The sequence below is a fragment of the Frankliniella occidentalis genome, unplaced genomic scaffold (genome assembly GCF_000697945.3).
Source record: "Frankliniella occidentalis isolate FOCC.00 unplaced genomic scaffold, Focc_3.1 Scaffold4, whole genome shotgun sequence".
NCBI lineage: Eukaryota > Metazoa > Arthropoda > Insecta > Thysanoptera > Thripidae > Frankliniella > Frankliniella occidentalis.
The window spans coordinates 1,894,631-1,911,982 of NW_026267134.1; the positions used below are offsets into that span (position 1 = coordinate 1,894,631).

Genomic DNA, 17,352 nt, shown 5'->3' on the forward strand with positions numbered 1-17,352 from the left:
GGGGGGGGGAGTAGAGAGAGAGAGAATTTGTCATTCTTGAGAGGGTGAGGCGGGAGGGAGACTGGCGGAGGCGCCTCCTCTCTCGCTCTCGCTCTCTCTCTCGCTCTCTCTCTCGCTCTCTCTCTCGCTCTCTCTCTCTCTCTCGCTCTCTCGCTCGCTCTCGCTCGCTCTCGCTGTATTAGGTCCTACCGCGGGACCCAATTAGAATCTGGCCTTTCGTTTAAAGGGCTCAATGACTAGAAAAGCAGTTTATACAGCGCGGGGCCCGGCCCGGCCGAGGTCCCGGCGGTAACGAGGGCCTATTGACGTCAGCCCCCGAGGAGTCCACTGTGAAGAGGAGTGGAAAAGATTGGGGAAGGGGGGTGGTGGGGGGCTGTACTGGCGTCCGCCTCGTAGTTTACACGTTTTATTGGGGCGGGGGGCAAGTTGGAGGTTCTGTTTCTGCTGGGCATCCTCCTCGTGATGGGGAGCAGTGCTGCGCTGTCCGCGCGGTGCTATGGTGCCGGCCCGGTACGACGAGCTGCTAACGCCCCCATGAGGGGGTAGGAGGGGGCTGTGCGGAGCGGAGCGTTAATCGCGGGGGAACTCTTGGACGTCGAGCCTAATTGAGGCCGTCGAGGCCGTAAGGGACTAGTGGCGGGCAGCAGCCCCCCCCCCCCCGCCTCCTCGGGAACCCATAATCCCCCCTGGACCGGAAACACTGCGGAGCCACGCGCGCCCTGGCGGACGGGAGGGGAATTAGGCGCCCGGGTCTTAATGAACATTGTAAGTGTTTGTCTGCAGTGGTGCCGTCTGCGCTGTTGTTTTTACGAGTCTCTCTCTCTTCTCTCTCTCTCTCTCCGGAAACACAAAGAGAACCGAAAAAAAGAAGAAAGAGGAGGGAGGTAAACTGATGCAGTGTATACGTATCACGAAACTGGGCGGCGCTCCTTGCCGTGTACCTGTTTGATTGTGGCGCACCCCGGCCTGGCCTGCCTTTGGCCGTCGCGCGTTTTGTGGTCCATTTGTGGAGGCTGCGGGACCCTCCCCTGTCTCTCTCGCCGCGCCGCCGTCCCAATCAGTGGAGGGAGAGAGAGAGAGAGAGAGAGGGGCCAACCGACGACCGCAACAGTGCCTTTCTGAACTGCCTGGAATCCCTCTGGGCAAAGGAACGGGAGGGTGGAGGGTAGTGGGGAAGGCCAGCACTGCCCCGACCCGAAAGAGGAGAAGACCCCCGTGACTTTGGCCCATTAAAGGGCTTCGTTCGGGACCCTACACTCAAAAATGAATGAAAAGTAAATCCCCTTTTTAACTTGCGCTGCGGTGGCGTTTGAATCCGTGGAAACTGTAGGCGCGGGCGCGCATCGCGTGAAATCGCCAGAAATGAATATCGGCGGCAAAGTTTCCTAATGGGAAATATCTGAAACGTTACTCGCTCCGCTTTACCCTCTGCGAAGCGCTTTGTCCGTCTCACAATGCGGGGAACAAAAGGGCCCTCTGCCCCATCATCCCATCTCGATAACGCCCTGCTCCTGCTCCCCGCTGCCGCTGCTGCAGGACCTTTGAACAAGCGAAGGAGGGGGGGCCACGGGGGCCACCTTTGGAGCCACCTCTGGCTCACCTTGAAACGCCATCGGGGGGATCTCTGCTCTTGTCTCGTAAAACAATGCCATTCGGACCGCTATATTCGCTCGCTATCGGGGTCGGGGCGGAAGAAAAATGAGCCCGAATAATGGGGGAGCAGTAGTAACACACAGAGCCGCGATGCCGGGGAGAGATATCCGAACTCGTGACCTTTTAATCGGGACTCTGGTGGTCCCATCGGGCAATAGTCGTCGACGTGACAAAAGTTTGGTCCGCTCCGGAGGGCCGTAGTCTGGTCGGGGCCGCGGCCGCCCCGAGGTCGTGTTCGCCGTCGCGCGCTCCCCTCCTCCCCGCCCCTCTCTCTCCCCGCCAGCAGCGCGGGCCGCAACAGCAGTTGAGAACGAGTTGCTTCCGACGTTGCCGCGGCGCGTCTCCAGAGCTTCTTCTTCATCCCCTTCTTCGTTAGTGCGAGCAGGCCGTCCCTTCACAACTTCATCTACCTGCTGATGTGTTCCGAGGCGGGCGTTGATAGAAATCCCAAACTTTGCTCTCCCGATGTTTTCCCCGCAAGCGGCGGCAGGCCAAGACCGGGCTGGGGCAGCCGGCAGAGCCGGAGCCGGAGCCTGGCCGTCACGTCCCTGACAGGATCAAGGGGAGGCCAAGGCTTCTCGTGGAGGAATTAGCGCTGATAGGAGTCGAGGCCTTCGCTCTCTCTCTCCCTCACTCTCTCTCTTCTCGCTCACACTCTTCATTCCTCACCCTCTCTTCTCTTCGCTCGTACTAGTTTCCCCTTTTCTCCTTTTTTTGCCATCTTCCGCCCCTATGCGTTCAACCTTTTGCACTAAGGCAAACACAAAACACCTAACAGACCCAGCACGTCTCCTCTCCCTCCATGCTCTTCCCTGGCTGTCGCTCTGCCTCTCCCCCCGCTTCCTCGTGCGACACTTTAAATATTTGCGCTGCGCTAATTATTAAAGCCACCCCATTGTCTCCAGAAAGGCACCGCGGATCATCCCCGGCTGCTGCTGTGTTTTCTTTCTATTTGCCTCCTCATCCTGCTGCTGCTGCTCCGCACGTTTTGTTGTCCCCCCCCCTCTCTTTCTCTCCCGCCTGTATTTGCCCCTGCCTCCCGCCCCCCTCTCGCCTAATCCAGTCTTTCTCACGCCGCGGCTCCGTGAGGGTTTTCTGCTGCCGGTCGGCGGCCGAGAGAGAGAGGCAGAGATTCAATGGTGGCCGGCAAAGTTAGCGCGCCCCATCCCTCAGCCCGGTGGCGGCATTAGAGGCGGACGGGTCCCGGGCAGGGGGCGGGGCGGGGGCGGGGGCTATTCAATAACCTGAGCTTGTTGTGAGCCGCTGTGTGTGTGTGTGTGTGTCGCTATACGGGGGTCCGTCCGTACCCCAGGTGGACGTGATGGGGATAAACAGCGGAGAGGGTGGCGTTGGCGCGGCGGGCTTGTTTCCGGTCGACGCCAAACGCAGACTTCCGGTGCTGCGATGGGTAGGTCCGGGGGGGGGGGGAGGATGCCGCGTTTCCGGTCGTCACTTGCTTCCGGTGCGATACAACAACCACTCCACTGTCCGCACCATACCATCAAGTCAGTCTCGCACGAGGCTCGGTCGGGCACGCCGCCTGTCGTCCGGAGGATAGGCAAGCCCGCGCGACTCGAGTGCTCAACGGGACTGCATACCCGCAGGGGCTGAGACGCAGCCGGGCCCTCTCCACACACTCCAACTTGATGTGTATCTGTTATTTGTACGAGATTAAGCATTAAGCAAATAAAATTTTGTTGCTCACATTTCTGCGTAGATTTCAACACTTTTGAGTATTATTTTGTATGGAATCGTGCATTTTTTGCGCACAATAAATTTGTCTGAAACGAATCGTATGTTTAATTTAGCAAAGAACGTTAGCACACAAGCATGAACACATATTTAACGTGCAGGCGCCACCGGACACGGTTTATTTTTCTTTCCTCGAAAGAAAAAAAAAAACTTCGTTTGCCCAATGTCCGGTGGAGCTCTGAAGCGGATATCGGAGATGGCCATCGTCATCATCATCATCCTGTGCGAGCGGATAGGCGGGCGGGCGGACAAGCGTCACTTGATTAAAGCGATATCAATTAGCGGACGCGTGGTAATTGATTGATGCCTTTTCATGGAAATAAAATTTTTGTAATGAACCGCGGAGCGATGAGAGGGGGGGGGGAGGGGCACATTAATTGGACATGCCCCTCCTTTCTGCCCCCCCCCCCTTTTTTCTTCCCATCAACCTCCCTCCACAAGGGGAGGGGGGCATACGTCAACAATTGAAAATCAGGGACAAAAGAGCGCGTGGGATGCGCTCAACAAAAACAAGGCGAAGGTAATGTTGTCTACCACATCAGGATGGGGAGGCGGTGGAGTTAATGGTGCGGCGCACAATGAATGAGAGAGAGAGAGAGAGAGAGAGAGAGAGAGAGAGAGAGAGAGAAAGAGAAAACACCGAGTGTGGAGGGCTAGCGAAAGAACAAGGGACGTATCGATTGCGGGCCACGGCACGTTACAACAACACACACATGTGTGCACACTAGATACATGTGTGGGGGTCAAAATATGTTTGTCTAGTACTAACGATGTGTTTTTTTTATCTCCAATTCACTGGCTGGTGTTTCTTGGAAATTATTTATTGGGGTATTTCCACATTGCGGGCCAGTTTTACATTAATTTTGAGTTCTACGTACCTCTGCAGCGGGCAGTGGGCGCTACATTAAGTACTGGTAGAGGTCACCGTGTGTCTGTAGTAAGCCAGATTTGTGTTTCGTTGTGATGTCGTCAGTCTGGTCGCCCCGCCCCTTTCCCCTTGCTGCACTCTGCGCCATGTTCATGTTCACAGGATCCTCTCCTCCTGCGGCGGCTGGGGGAGAGCAAGAGCGGGGTGTGGGAGAGCAAGGGCAACCTGCATTTTATTGTCCGTCGTAAAAGATTAATAAGTCGACAGCAGACGTACTCCCCCCCCCCCCGCTCTCAGCAGTCGCCGCCCGGTCGGTCCACACCCCTGCTGTACCAACTTTGTTGTTTTATTAAGCTCCACTTCGAGATAAGGGCTCTGGCAGGCAGCGGCGCACCGGCCAGGCTCACTGCGGTGCTGGTCACCATCTCCCCCCCCCCCTCTCTCTCTCTCCCACTCCCCTCTCCCCCCCAACCCATCCCTTTCGCTCATATTGGCTTGGAGAGGAATGTTTGAAACCCCCTCACGGGGCTGTAATGACAGCGGGGGTGTGGTAGGAGGAGGAGAGATCGTCCCCGGGGCGGGGCGGGGCGAGGCGTGCCGCCACTGCTGGGTACATATCCCTCGGCGTCACGGGCGGTGAGCCCCATCCGGCTGGAACGTCACAAGATGAACTCGAGAGAGGAAGGGAGAGAGGGAGGGAAGAGATGGGACGTGTGTGAGTGAGAGAGAGAGAGAGAGCACTGTGAGTGGGGGGAGGGGAGGTTAAGGGGGTGTGGTAGGAGGAGGAGAGATCGTCCCCGCTCCGCTCGGCTGACTGCAGGGGAGAGCGGAGAAATTTTCCAGGTGAACGAGTCGGAGTTGACGGTCCTGTCCTCCTAAGTTCCAGAGCTGTCTCCACGAAGGGGTGGTGGGGAGAGCTGTGATTGTAGCCGAGATGTTGGGTCGAGGCTGCGCCAAAAGAAAACTGCGTGTGTACGTTTTTTCGACCGTTGCGTCCCCGCAAATAATCAGCAACGCGAGACCACGGTACTAAATGAAAACTTATAATCCTTTTCGGCCTTTTTATTTTTTCGAATTTCTTCGCATCATCATCACCATCGCCAACAACAGCAAAACAATTTCCGTGCGCCGGCATAGAGAAAATAAGAGAATAAGGCTTGTATTCGCGAGTCTGTAATTCCCCGGTTTTACGGCTGCAGCTGCCGGTGGCGTTATTAACCTTATGGCTCGCGGCTCGCTGGAGCGCGCAGCTCTCGCTCCGCGTCTCTCCCCCCCCCTCTCTCCCCATCCGTCTCTCTTTGTGCGCTCCGTCGTTTTGTTTCATTTCATTTTTTGATCGCCTCCCCTTCTCTTCATCCTTTACTGCGTTGTCATGGGAACGTCGCCACCTGCGCGGCGCGTTCACTTGTCTGCTCCGCGCGCAGATGGCGAGACAGACAGACGAGCAAGCGGACGGAAGAATGGTAATTTTTATTTTACCATGAGTTTATTATAGTCAGCGTTAGTATAAAAAATAAATTATTACTAACTGTCGAGAAAAAAGTCCTTTTTATTTGCTTACAATAAAACAACCGTTTTTAAAATCGCGGTTCAAGAGGATAGCGGTTTGCTGGGTGTGCCAGCTGCTGCGTCCCTCGAGAACAGTTGTCACCCTTTGGCCCTGGCGCACCTGCGCTGGGGACGTCTCATTCGGCTGTGATCACCGGGCCCAGCAGGCCCAGGCGCCCGGTCCCTTTACCAACCAGGCTCTTAGGCAGGAGCGGTGGTAAACGCCCCCCCGTCCCCTTGCCGCCCCCCACCTGCCTACTCACACACGTGCCTTGCTGCGCGAAATTGGGTAATACCGAGAGATGGAGACGAGGCCGGAGCCGGATGGAACACGGCCTCGGAATATAATACAAGTTATCATGGAATATGGGGCTCATGCCTCTGAGTGTGTGTGCGTGTGTGTGTGTGTGAGAGAGAGAGAGAGAGAGAGTATGTAACGCAAGAGGATAGGTACAAGGCAGACATGCCTGTTTCACCTCGGAGGGAACACAGGGATCGTACAGTAACAGGCGTATCCTGCTGACGGTTTTCAAGTTGGTTGAAAACCTTACTTTGAACTTGTATCGCATTACCCTTGCCACTTTTCCCCTTCCATCCCGCACGCACACGCTGTGCTCTCCCACCCCATCTCTCTACCATGCTGGTTTTTGGGAGGCGAACAATGTTGCCGGCGATATTTTATGCTGAGCGTCGATGCGAGGAAAAAGAGAAAATGAGAAGGATAGAGACGGCACGAGTGCGAGTGAGAGAAAAAAGATCGTGGTGGGGGGCGAGAGTCGGGCGAATGCAACACACCGCTAACAGCGCTATGTGAGATATTGAATAATAAAGGTTTATGATACATGAAACTCTCCTCCCTGCTTCGCCACGCCGCGCCACGCCGGTGCGACCCCAAACCACTGTGACGCGAGCGAGGCGCCCGGTCCCCGCCTGGTCGCCATCAAAGTTGTAAAGAATTTTATTTTTTATTGGAGACGCGTAAAGTTTGATTGTTTACGACGTGATGTACGTCCTCAGTGTGTTAGTCCACCGTCAAGTACCAAGGGTAACACATCAGACGCTCACGGTACCTTTCACCTTTCGCGGCCTCGAAGTCCCCGATTCGTCTTTGGCGTTTTAGGCTTATTTTCTCCGTGGTTGTGATGCCTTGGACCTGTGAAAAATACTAGTGGGTTTGCACGAAAATGTTTTCTATATGGAAAGTGTTGTAAATTTGTAGAAATTCAAATTGTAATATTTACCCGTTTGAACGACCTGTGCGTCGACTTAGAAGAATGGGCCGTCGTAAATCTATCTCGTTGATTCCAGTAAAAATAACAAAAAACATGTTGTTCACCAATACTTTTGAAAACTTCCTAAGACATTTTTCAGTGTCTTGTTGTTACAGATTGGCTTCTTCTTCTCTCTCGCAGTTATGTGTGTCGTGTCGCGAGGCACTTCACCTTCTTTCTTTCCCTCTTTCTCTTTCGGCAGGGAGTGGCAGAGTGGCGAATTTTTCAATCCGCAAAGTGGCAATATTCTTCCAGCTCACCTCACCCGGCCGGCCCGGCAGGCAGAGGCACTTTGGCGCGGCAGTAAATCGCAAAGAGTTGGCGTGGTGTGGCGGGGCGGGGCGCTTTGTAAATCCGCGGAGCATGGTAAGTCAGGAAACATTTATTGCACCGGAGACAAACGGGACGACGCCGTACGACGCGACCGGGCGCCAAGGGCGTGGCGCGGCGTGGCGCGGCATTGCCATCGTGGTTTCCTTGTGCCCCGGCCGGCCTCGACGGCTGCTGCTCCTTCCCACAGCATCCGGGCGAAAGTCTCACCGGCAAGCTCAAGCTGAAAAAAAAACAACAGCGAAAGAGATGCCGGGAACGTTTGTTCGCAGTGTAACAGTCTATTGGAAGTCTTGTCGCGCTGCGAATAGTGTGGGGAGCGGTGGCAGCAGGTTCACCTTCCTTCATATGGATGCCGCGGGAGTCCTCGCGTGCACTTCTCTTCTTTTTTTTTGGTCCCGCTCTGGTGAAAGGGGAGGGTGGTTGGAGGCAGGGGGATGAAGGGAAGAGCCTGCCTGCTGTTGCGACCTGGGCGAGCCGCGTGCGCAGCTCCAAATTGAAAACTTGTCCCGTTCCCATTCATATTCACGTTCACATTGAGATGCAAATGCTGCGCGCACACCTCGTCATGGCAAGTCGATTCCATTCAATCCGACGCCGTTTCGACGCGATGGCCTCGCGGCGCCACCGCGCCACCTCCGGTGCCGCGTCGTTATGCTTCAACTTTGGTCGGCGGAGGTGACGTCACGACGTTCTCTGCTCAATAGCTATTTTTGTCCCTTTTCCTCGTGACTTTTCCTCATTACTCTTTTCCTCCGATACTCACGACTATGTATATCGTAACTGGAGCGACGTAGCACACACATTCACAAGAAGCAACAAGATGTTATACCTTTTATCCTACTTTATACTCTTATCAAAATAAAAGAAGCTCGAGAGATGGAGAGCGGGTGGAGAACGAAGAGAGAGGCATAGCGAAAAGGGGAGAGGCAGATTGTGTGGCGGGGCACGGCACTCCTGGCAACCATCTGTGGGGAGAAAATGCTCTGAGGACGAAATTCACATGGAGGACTCTACACCGCAGCGCAGTAAATCTCTGGGGTTCCGTCGTCCTAATTGTATTATAAGTGCATTTTCCTGTCTCTCCGACCGGCTCTCCCATCCCATCTCTCCCTCTCTCTGCTACGCCCGGGGCTGAGCTGCAACGTTTTCTGTTCTTTTCCGTTGTTTTGTTTTTTTCGGTGGTCACATGCGTGTCTTTGGTGCTGCTGCTGCTAGGTTTCATGCGCTCTGACAAAATTAGATTTCGATCTAGTTTGCATAAAGTTATATCATTTGTGAAATTAAACCGCCCTCTTCATATCGTTTGTGAAAATGTTCCTGTGCGGCGTCTGCCATGGTCGCAGCAAACATTTGACTACGGCTCGACCTCCAAGATCGCCGAGGAGACGCTAAAGGGGGCGTCGCCTGGTGGGCCTGGAGGGAGAGGAGGGCTCCCCGGCAGGTCAAGTGATGGGGGTCAAACAGTCGGGCGGAACGACCGTGCTCACTGCGGAGTGGCGGCGCGCTTGCCGTGTTTCCTAGGGCCCGCCACACCCCGCCACACCCCGCCTCACCCCGCCTCACCCCGCCACGGGGCGTTCCTTTGTCAGCCCAACTAATCTAACGCGGGAGGATGAGGCAACCCTTTGCTCATGCATAGTGCCGCTATAGAGTCGGCGGGGCTTGTCCCGCCCGGGGCGGCGCTGCTAAAGGACTCCACTGGACTGGATGTAACCGGAGCTCGGCGGGGCTCTCTGCTGCGGGCCAAAGCCAAACACACAGCCATTACTTCATTTCCACGAAAAACCGCGTCATAAGGCGAACGGACGCGCGCGGTCAGCGCAGACGCGGGAGAGGAAATGGTCCTGCAACTGATTCGTGAGTTCTGCGCGTGTTGCCAGCATGCGGAAACTCGCATCCTCTGAGAATCCCCATTGTATACCGCAAAAACACAGGTGCGACTGACTAAGCAATTCTTAGAAGTGACAAATGTGTTCTTTACAGAAAGTTGCCAAACACATCTTAACCTAAAAGACGCTTGTTTAACTTCTCCAGATTTTCCTTACTGTCGGATTCTCCTCTAGATTTTACGAGTGCTTTTTTCACCTTCGTGTCCTTCTGGGTCGTGTGCAAGCATGTGGACTCCATGCGAACTCCCGTATGCATGGTGCGCACCCTAGTGTACTCCACGTGTACTCACGCGCGTACTCCCGTGTGCAAGGTGTGCACCCCACGTGTACTCGCGTGTGCACGATGTGCTCCCCAGCGTACCTCCGTGTGCACGACGTGCACCCCACTTGCACCCCACGTGCACTTCCGTGAGAACGGTGTGCACCCCACGTGTACCCCACCTCCTGCACGTGCGCCTAATGCATCCACTCGGACTAATTAATCCCGGCCGCCAAAGGTAACGTGCCGGGGGTGGGGGTGTTTGAGGGAGAGGGGGGCGGGTGGGCGGAGGGGGCCAGGAGGTGGATGATATATCGTCGGGGAGAACCAACAACTCCCTGCCGCTATACTGCTCCATCTTCCCCCGCGGCCCGAGAGAGGGGCGGAAAAAAAGAGAAAATAATAAGAATTAGACGACTGTTTTGGAGCGTGCCCTTCTTGCCGCCGTCGCTGTGGCGAGAAAGAGGGGGAGTCGGAGGCAGACAGGAACAGCAACGGGGGAGTCGAGGATCCTCGCCCCGCCCCGTACGACCGACTCTCTCACACTCCCTGCAGGCTCCGGCACCACAAACAGTGCGCCCCCTCTCTCTTGCACACGTTGCGTGCACAGAGGAGCGCGCAGCGCAGTTTTCCGGCGTTTCCGGCCGACAAGCGGGCGTCGCTTCTCGCACTCTGGGCTTCCCCGCGCCGGTCTCTCTCCCTCTCCCGGTGGAGCCGGGCGACCGGAAAGCCGCAGATTTGGCGCGTCAAATTCATTCTCCTTTACCGCGCCGGAAGCCAGCGGGAGAGCGGGAGGAACGGAAGGGGGTTGCACCTGCGTACGCGAGGTGGGGCGTAAACAAAGAGAAATTAATTAGTGCCGAGGCCGGGTTGTATATATTGAGCGCTTTGTACTTGGGATAAGTTCACCCCAAGTCCCCTGCACTTTTACTGCAAATAAGTCTCCTGGAGGCAGTGTAGGGATCACTGTTCGCCGGTGGACGGTACCGCCCGTCTTCAGCAGCAGCCTGCCCTCCATGCCCTTGGCCCCTTTGCTTTGCATTTGGAGACGTCATCGTCTTGGAGGACCAAAGACACTACACAGAGCCCGGGCTTTCCAAGAGCGGCCGAGGGGGAGGGGTAGAGGGAGGGGGAGGGGAGATGGGGCACAGTCAATACTACAAGGCCCCCGGAGCAGACCCGAGAACCGTCAGTCTGGAGGATCTGCTTCGGTCAAAACACGAACTCCTGCTCCCCCCCCCGTTCGGCCCCTTGAGCGGCTTTGATGATGCAGCGCTGCGGGTCCCCTGCGGGGTTGGCAGGCCCGGCGAGCAGCGCTGTTCGACGGGACGGCCGAGCTGCACGGCGCTCCCCGCTCACCCCGGACAAGCAAGGAAACCCGAGTGTGTGAATGTCCCTCTATTGTAGGTCTGTAAACAAGATTCGTACCCATTGGGGCACAAGTGTGTGAATTTCAAAGGAAAATTCACGCTTTTACTCCTTGAAGTGTACGTGTACGTAGACGTTCACACACATACAAGTGTGCGACATGATGACACGCTTGCGGTTTTCAGTATGGTTGAGTTTACTTTTCGGAAATTAACAAAAAATGAAAAGCCGTTTTTTTTCGTTCCGCCCACAGCCGTCACGTCGTAGAGGAGGTGGTGGTGGGGGTCTTTAATTTCCCGGCCGCGACTGCGACGCTCGTCGCGACGCTCGTCGGCCACCTCATGAATCATGTCCCCCTGTCAGCCCCTCGTCTCATTGGGCGCGGCCGGCGCGGAGCGGGCGCCGCCATCCATCACGCACCTGGCCTCCTCCTCCTCCCCGCCGTCCTCCAAGATGTTGCGCCCCGCCCCAGCAGCCGCCCTGCCGCCCTGCCGCCCTGCCGCCCTGCCGCCCTTTTGCTGAATCTGTGCGCGACTGACGCCGTCGTGATGGTCCTCCACGGCATGCATCTTTTAGCGCCGAGGCTCTGCTGCTCACCGACCCGCCTATCCCCCCCTATACCCCGCGCCTCCCCCGCCCGCTGCACTGTCGACCCCCATATTGCGACCGGTGCTTTACTGGGGCTCCCAGCGGGGCTCCCCCTGCCCTGCACCTCCACTCCCCCTCCTGGGCTGATGACGCCCCGGGAGGTGCCCGACGACGCCCTCTGCGCGCCCTCGGAGCCGCCTGTGCCGCCCTGCCCTGGGATTACGGTGTCATCGTCTCGGGGGCCGTGTGCCCATCTGCGCGCGCAATCTGGAGGCCACCCGGGGGCGGCTCGGGGGCGGCTCGGGGGCGGCGCACCGGCAGCTGTCGACAGACGACTCCATCTGGGCCGCCCCCTTTCTTATCTTCTCTAGAGGATACGACGGCGACAGTCGTTTTTACAGTTTCATCTCGAAAATGACAAGAGTTATGTTCCATTTTTTTTCCCACCCTGCTGCTGACTCGTGTAGAATCGTTGTTTGGTACGCGGCGTAAGCATCGAAGAGCACTGTGAAGTATATTCGTAAATTTACGTTGTTATAACATTGTGATTTACTAGTGAAATTATTAATTTTGGAAACGCAGCAGTAAATTTACTAATGGATTCGTTGAAATACGATTTGCTTATCGTACATACTAGGTCGGTTATGTCTGAAATTTTCGCAATTTTAGCCATGATTGGTAACTAATAATATGCAATTGTTCCGTTACAATTTCTTTAGTTAACGAAACTTTTTCGTAACGAAAACGTTTCACAGTGTAAGTAGTAAACTGTGCCATATTGCGTAACCAGGTGTTGTTTTGAGCTCGCTCTGTTTGTTGGGTACGTTTTAGCTAGCGGCAGTGTGTTCGGGTGCGACTGCGTGGTGGGAGATCGCCGGGGGTTGCAGCGGGGAGGGCTGACCTAGAAGAGGGAGAGAGGCAGAGAGAGAGAGAGAGAGAGAGAGAGAGAGAGAGAGAGAGAGAGAGAACGCTATGCAGGTGGAGGGGAAGTGCAGGCGCGGCCGTGTTTAATTTAAGCGAGCGCACCTGTGAGAACAGTTACTGCCGCAATAAAGTCCTGGGGGCTGCATGCGGCTGCAGCGCTGTGCCTCGCCTCCACCCCAAACAGGATCCCGCTGCACAGGAGGGGCCTGACGTTCGGCCCCGGTAGGAAATCGGTGCGCCGTATGCACAATCCCCTTTCGAATCAAACCATTATGCTCTTCTTGGTTTTAAAAAAGCGGTATTATTTGAAAATTCCAGTTTTAATTCTGGGAAATTGTTGTCTTATACACTTGTACAGTTGCAGAACCAAAAACTACTTGCACAAAAAACTTGTTTTGGTATGTTTCTAGGCCTACCTTGCCAGAATTGGGAAATAAACAATTTTACGTCGAGCGTTGTCTTTTCACAATATAAGACTTGAAATAATGTTGTCCCTTTTCTTTTGCTGTAGGCGCTGTGCTGCAGAGTGGATGGGGATGGGGGCGACTGCATGGTTAGAGGTGAGTGCCTCGCCCGTCTTCTCGTTAATCCGTTCATATCCTCAACGACGTGCTTCCGCCGCTGATAGGGTCGCTATCATCTCCCTGACGTCGCGACCTCGCGGTGCATGCTACAGCGCTTGACGCCGACACCCCCCCCCCTCTCCCGCTAGTTTCCATCGCTGCTGGTGCCAGGCCGGAGACAAGAATCGAAACAAGGACGCACGGCAGACGCAATGAACGGCTCCAATTGCTGGCTATTTGTCGCCAAGCGTGGCTCGGCTTTGCTGAAACGGCACCGAGCAGGGCGGAGCAAGGGGAAGCGAGGAGGCCCTGAAACTGCTCCAAATTGCTCGATCTGATCCGGGGGGCGACTGGATGCGTTCGAGTGAAGTAGGAAGGAGCGACGGCGAGAGAGGGACGACGCAGAGACAGAGAGAGAGAGAGAGCGAGAGAGAGAGGGGGTAGTGCCGCGTCCATTTAGGCCCCCAATCCCTCGCCCCGGCCGTACGTCGCAGTGACAGCGAGCTATTTGGATGCCCCGCCGGGTGTGTCTGGTTATGGCCCCGCGTATAGTGGGACGGCACGGGCTTATATTGGCTGTGGCTCGACGCGCCCGCACCGCATCCCACACGAAGATGCCGTTCAAATGGCTATTCGAAAGACGGCGTCGGGTTTCACTCGTTTTTGTGACATGCCGGTATGGCATTCTATAAAAGTCGAATATTTAATTTGATGGTTTGAAATTCACTGTGAGCCAACTTTGCGAGTCTGGTCCGTTTGTGTTTCCTGTGCCCCGGCGCGCAGCGGTAGTGGGGTGGTCGGCGGCCGGGGTCCACTCGAGTACAAGTCGCTCGCCGAACATAGACGAATGACCCGGGCGAGCGGGCGGCTCTGGTCACAGAGTCCCCCCAAGGGGAGCCCAGGGAGGGCGGCCGGGTCGTGGCCACACCGCTACTCTGCCCGTAGAAGTGCAGCCTTGCGCTCATGGAAAAGGGATTGGAACGACTTTCCAAATTTAAAATGTCTTGATTGGCTGAGCAATAACGAAGCCTATTACTCCAGTGATCGAAAAGTTTCGCGTCTGTCTGTTTGTCGCTACCTGTAATCACGATAACTCGAGAACGGTTTGAGCCAGGTACGTGAAATTTTATTGTAACTTTGCACCATAACAAGGAACGGTTTTGATTTTGAGCCCCAATACACAAAAAATGGCTAGAACGGGCTATATAAAAAACACACTCGGAAAATATTGCTAAATTTTCAGTATTTTTTATAGTCTACTAAAAGGTAACTCGTCAAAGTAGAATCCAAAAGGGACGAAATTTCGTGCGTTTGGCTCTATCTGTAACCTGTAACCGTGGCGCCAGAGGGGGTTTCTTACACGGAAATGACCCCAAAACCAATAAATGTTTTCCTCAGATATTTGTTGTTATCATCCTCTGGAGTAACTCCTCAAAATGAAACACTGTAGACCAAAATTTGTGACTTAAGAGGCCGATGGCCTCTTTATACGACTCCGCCTTTTGCCCGACTCGGCTGTCAGCACTGTAGGCCCGCAGGCCTCGGTAGATGCATACCAGGCGTGTCGCAGCGTAACAGTGTTTCATGATATATCGCGATTCGTGGTCTGGCGTACATCTACCTACTGTAAGAATATTTTAAAAAGTAATTTCTTGTTAAGCTTATTTGCCATAGAAAATATTTGGAAACCCCTTTTACTTTGCAGACAGGGCTCTAGACACAGCTACTGAAGCGCTGAAAGTGAATGAGGATTTATTTGTGTAAGTAGTGCATTAAAATGGGTATATTGTGGTGCCTGAGAATACCAGATAAAACTTACTCCGAAGAACTTCTTTTTCAGGATGCTGATAGCTGATGCCGAATCTGATGCTGAGTGTCCTAATGGTGAAGGAAAGCTGCAGCCCCTGTAAGTAATGCATACACCTGCGTTAAAATTTCAGGTAGATAATTAGTAGGGAATTGAGCGAAGGAACCTACTTCGAATCAGACTTTATATTTCCTTATTGTTGTCCGTAAATCTCAATGGAAGCTTATTTAAATGTATCGTAGTTACCTTGAAAGCGATTCTTTTTCCGTTTCTTTCTGGCTAATTTAAAGTAAGGATTACAAAGATTTGCGCTTAAAATAGAAACAGAAAAGTCCTTTCTCTAAGAATAAAAAAATGTCAGATTACCCGAGATTACCTGTAGTCCTTATAACAAGCTGCATACAATCCAAATAAGGTGCTGGTCTAAAATAGAAGCAGTCGCTCTATAATGAACTCTCCCTGGAATGAGCTCAAGTTTTAACGAATCTGCAGGGCTCCCTAACTTTTCGTAACACGGACGAATGTTGGAGTTACTCAATGTAACAAAACACATGTCAAAGTTAAAAGTTCTGAATTTTCAAATATGACCGATTTTAATCTTAGCCTACGCAGAGTAAAGTTGGACAAGTAAAATAAGTAACTTGTTTTTAAAAGGCTACACATTAAAAAAAGTTACAAGTTATAACTGCACTTTAAGTCTAAAACTTTAATGGCTGTCTAGTAATAAGTTACGGAGCCCTGCCAATCTGAAGATAAACATAGTTCACCTCTGTTTCCCAGAATGCTTTCCGCACACGGCTTTGGTGAATGGACAGCGGAACAAGACAAAGATTTGAGTGATTTGAGGAGAAATTTGAAGACGGAAAAGGAGGCTGATGGAGGTAAAGATGAAGGTGAAGATAAATGTGGAGATACAGGTGCAGATGCAGGCAAAGAGTCAAGAAAAGATAAAAGAAACAGAAAATCAAAGGAGAGGAAAAAATTGAAGAGGAAGAAGGCGGTGGAAGAGGCAAGACAAGCTAAGGTGGCAAAAAAGGCAGCAGGCAACCAGCAGAATGAAGGACAGCAAGAACCTCCGTTTCCCAGAATAAATCCTGCACAAGGCTTTATTGATAAGTGGAAAGTGGAACAAGACACAGATTTGAGTGAATCGAGTAGAAATTGGAAGATGGAAAAGGGGGCTGATGGAGGTAAAGATGAAGGTGAAGATAGATGTGGAGATACAGGTGCAGATGTAGGCAAAGAGTCAAGAAAAGATAAAAGAAACAGAAAATCAAAGCAGGAAAGGAAAAAATTGAAGAGGAAGAAGGCGAGGGAAGAGGCAAGACAAGCTAAGGTGGCAAAAAAGGCAGCAGGCAACCAGCAGAATGAAGGACAGCAAGAACCTCCGTTTCCCAGAATAAATCCTGGACAAGGCTTTATTGATAAGTGGAAAGTAGAACAAGACACAGATTTGAGCGAATCGAGTAGAAATTGGAAGACGGAAAAGGAGGCTGATGGAGGTAAAGATGAAGGTGAAGATAAATGTGGAGATACAGGTGCAGATGCAGGCAAAAAGTCAAGAAAAGAAAAAAGAAACAGGGCAAAGGAGAGGAAAAAATTGAAGAGGAAACAAAACAACAACAAAAGGCGGCAGAGAGGAAAAAAGGAAGAAGACAGAGAAGCAAACTGGCAAGATGTCTGGAGACCAGTATCATGATAAACATTTATCTTCCTGTATTACATACAAGTCACCTTTATGTCAGTGCTTAGGTGAAGGGTCACTGACCCGACCCTGAAATATGTTATCAGCATGTTAGAAATGTGCGGTTGATATGTTTGTTAGTATGATTGTGAGTGTGGCTGTGGCTGTGAGTCTATACACTTCAGTACATCATAAAACGATTTTCAGAAGGTGAATGTGATATTTAAAGTAAATCAAACTGTCTTTTTGTCGAGCATGTAAGGACTTGCTGTGCAGCTCTTGTTTCAGTTAAAGAATCAAACTGTGGGCACAAGTTACCAGCTAATTAGAAACTGGTAAATCATCTGAGATGTGTACAGTAGCAATGAGCTATCAATCAATTTTGTTACACAAATACTATTTTGAATATACTTTTATGTTCTTTATAAGATTTTAGTTTCTTTTTGTTTAGTAAACAATTATTAGTGAAGTGTAATGAAATTTTGTACAGTATTGAGTGACTGTTGTTAATAAATATCATCAATAATATAATATTGTTAAAAAGTATGTATACTGTGTTGTTAAAATTAAAATTGATACCCTACTTCTGTACAGTATTGCCAACATACTAGCTCACAACTACAACAGTCACCCCTCTATGGTATTCTCAGATGTGTGCTCTCTGCAGCGCTGCATTTTTTTGGAGTTTGAAAAACAGCCTAGTCTTTCGGGGTAGCGAAATACTTTGGCTAGTCTTACGGGGCAGCGAAAAAGACAGGATGTATATTGTTGAACGGACACGTCGGCTTGGTCTTGAGTCGCAACAGGAGAGTTTACACCCAGTGCACCCACGAATAGCAAAGAGG

The 17,352-nt window shown here is 52.7% G+C and overlaps 1 protein-coding gene across 1 annotated transcript in view; it reads left to right on the forward strand.

Annotated features, from left to right (window-relative positions):
* LOC113202128 (caldesmon-like) overlaps window positions 1–17,053 on the forward strand; it is a 31,143-nt gene extending 14,090 nt beyond the window's left edge. Inside the window, exons 2-5 of the mRNA XM_026416216.2 lie at window positions 12,965–13,013; window positions 14,722–14,776; window positions 14,857–14,922; window positions 15,604–17,053. Coding sequence (XP_026272001.2) covers window positions 12,965–13,013; window positions 14,722–14,776; window positions 14,857–14,922; window positions 15,604–16,522 — 1,089 coding nt within the window. The 3' untranslated portion in view covers window positions 16,523–17,053. The remainder of the gene's footprint in view (window positions 1–12,964; window positions 13,014–14,721; window positions 14,777–14,856; window positions 14,923–15,603) is intronic.
* Window positions 17,054–17,352: the final 299 nt, after the last annotated feature.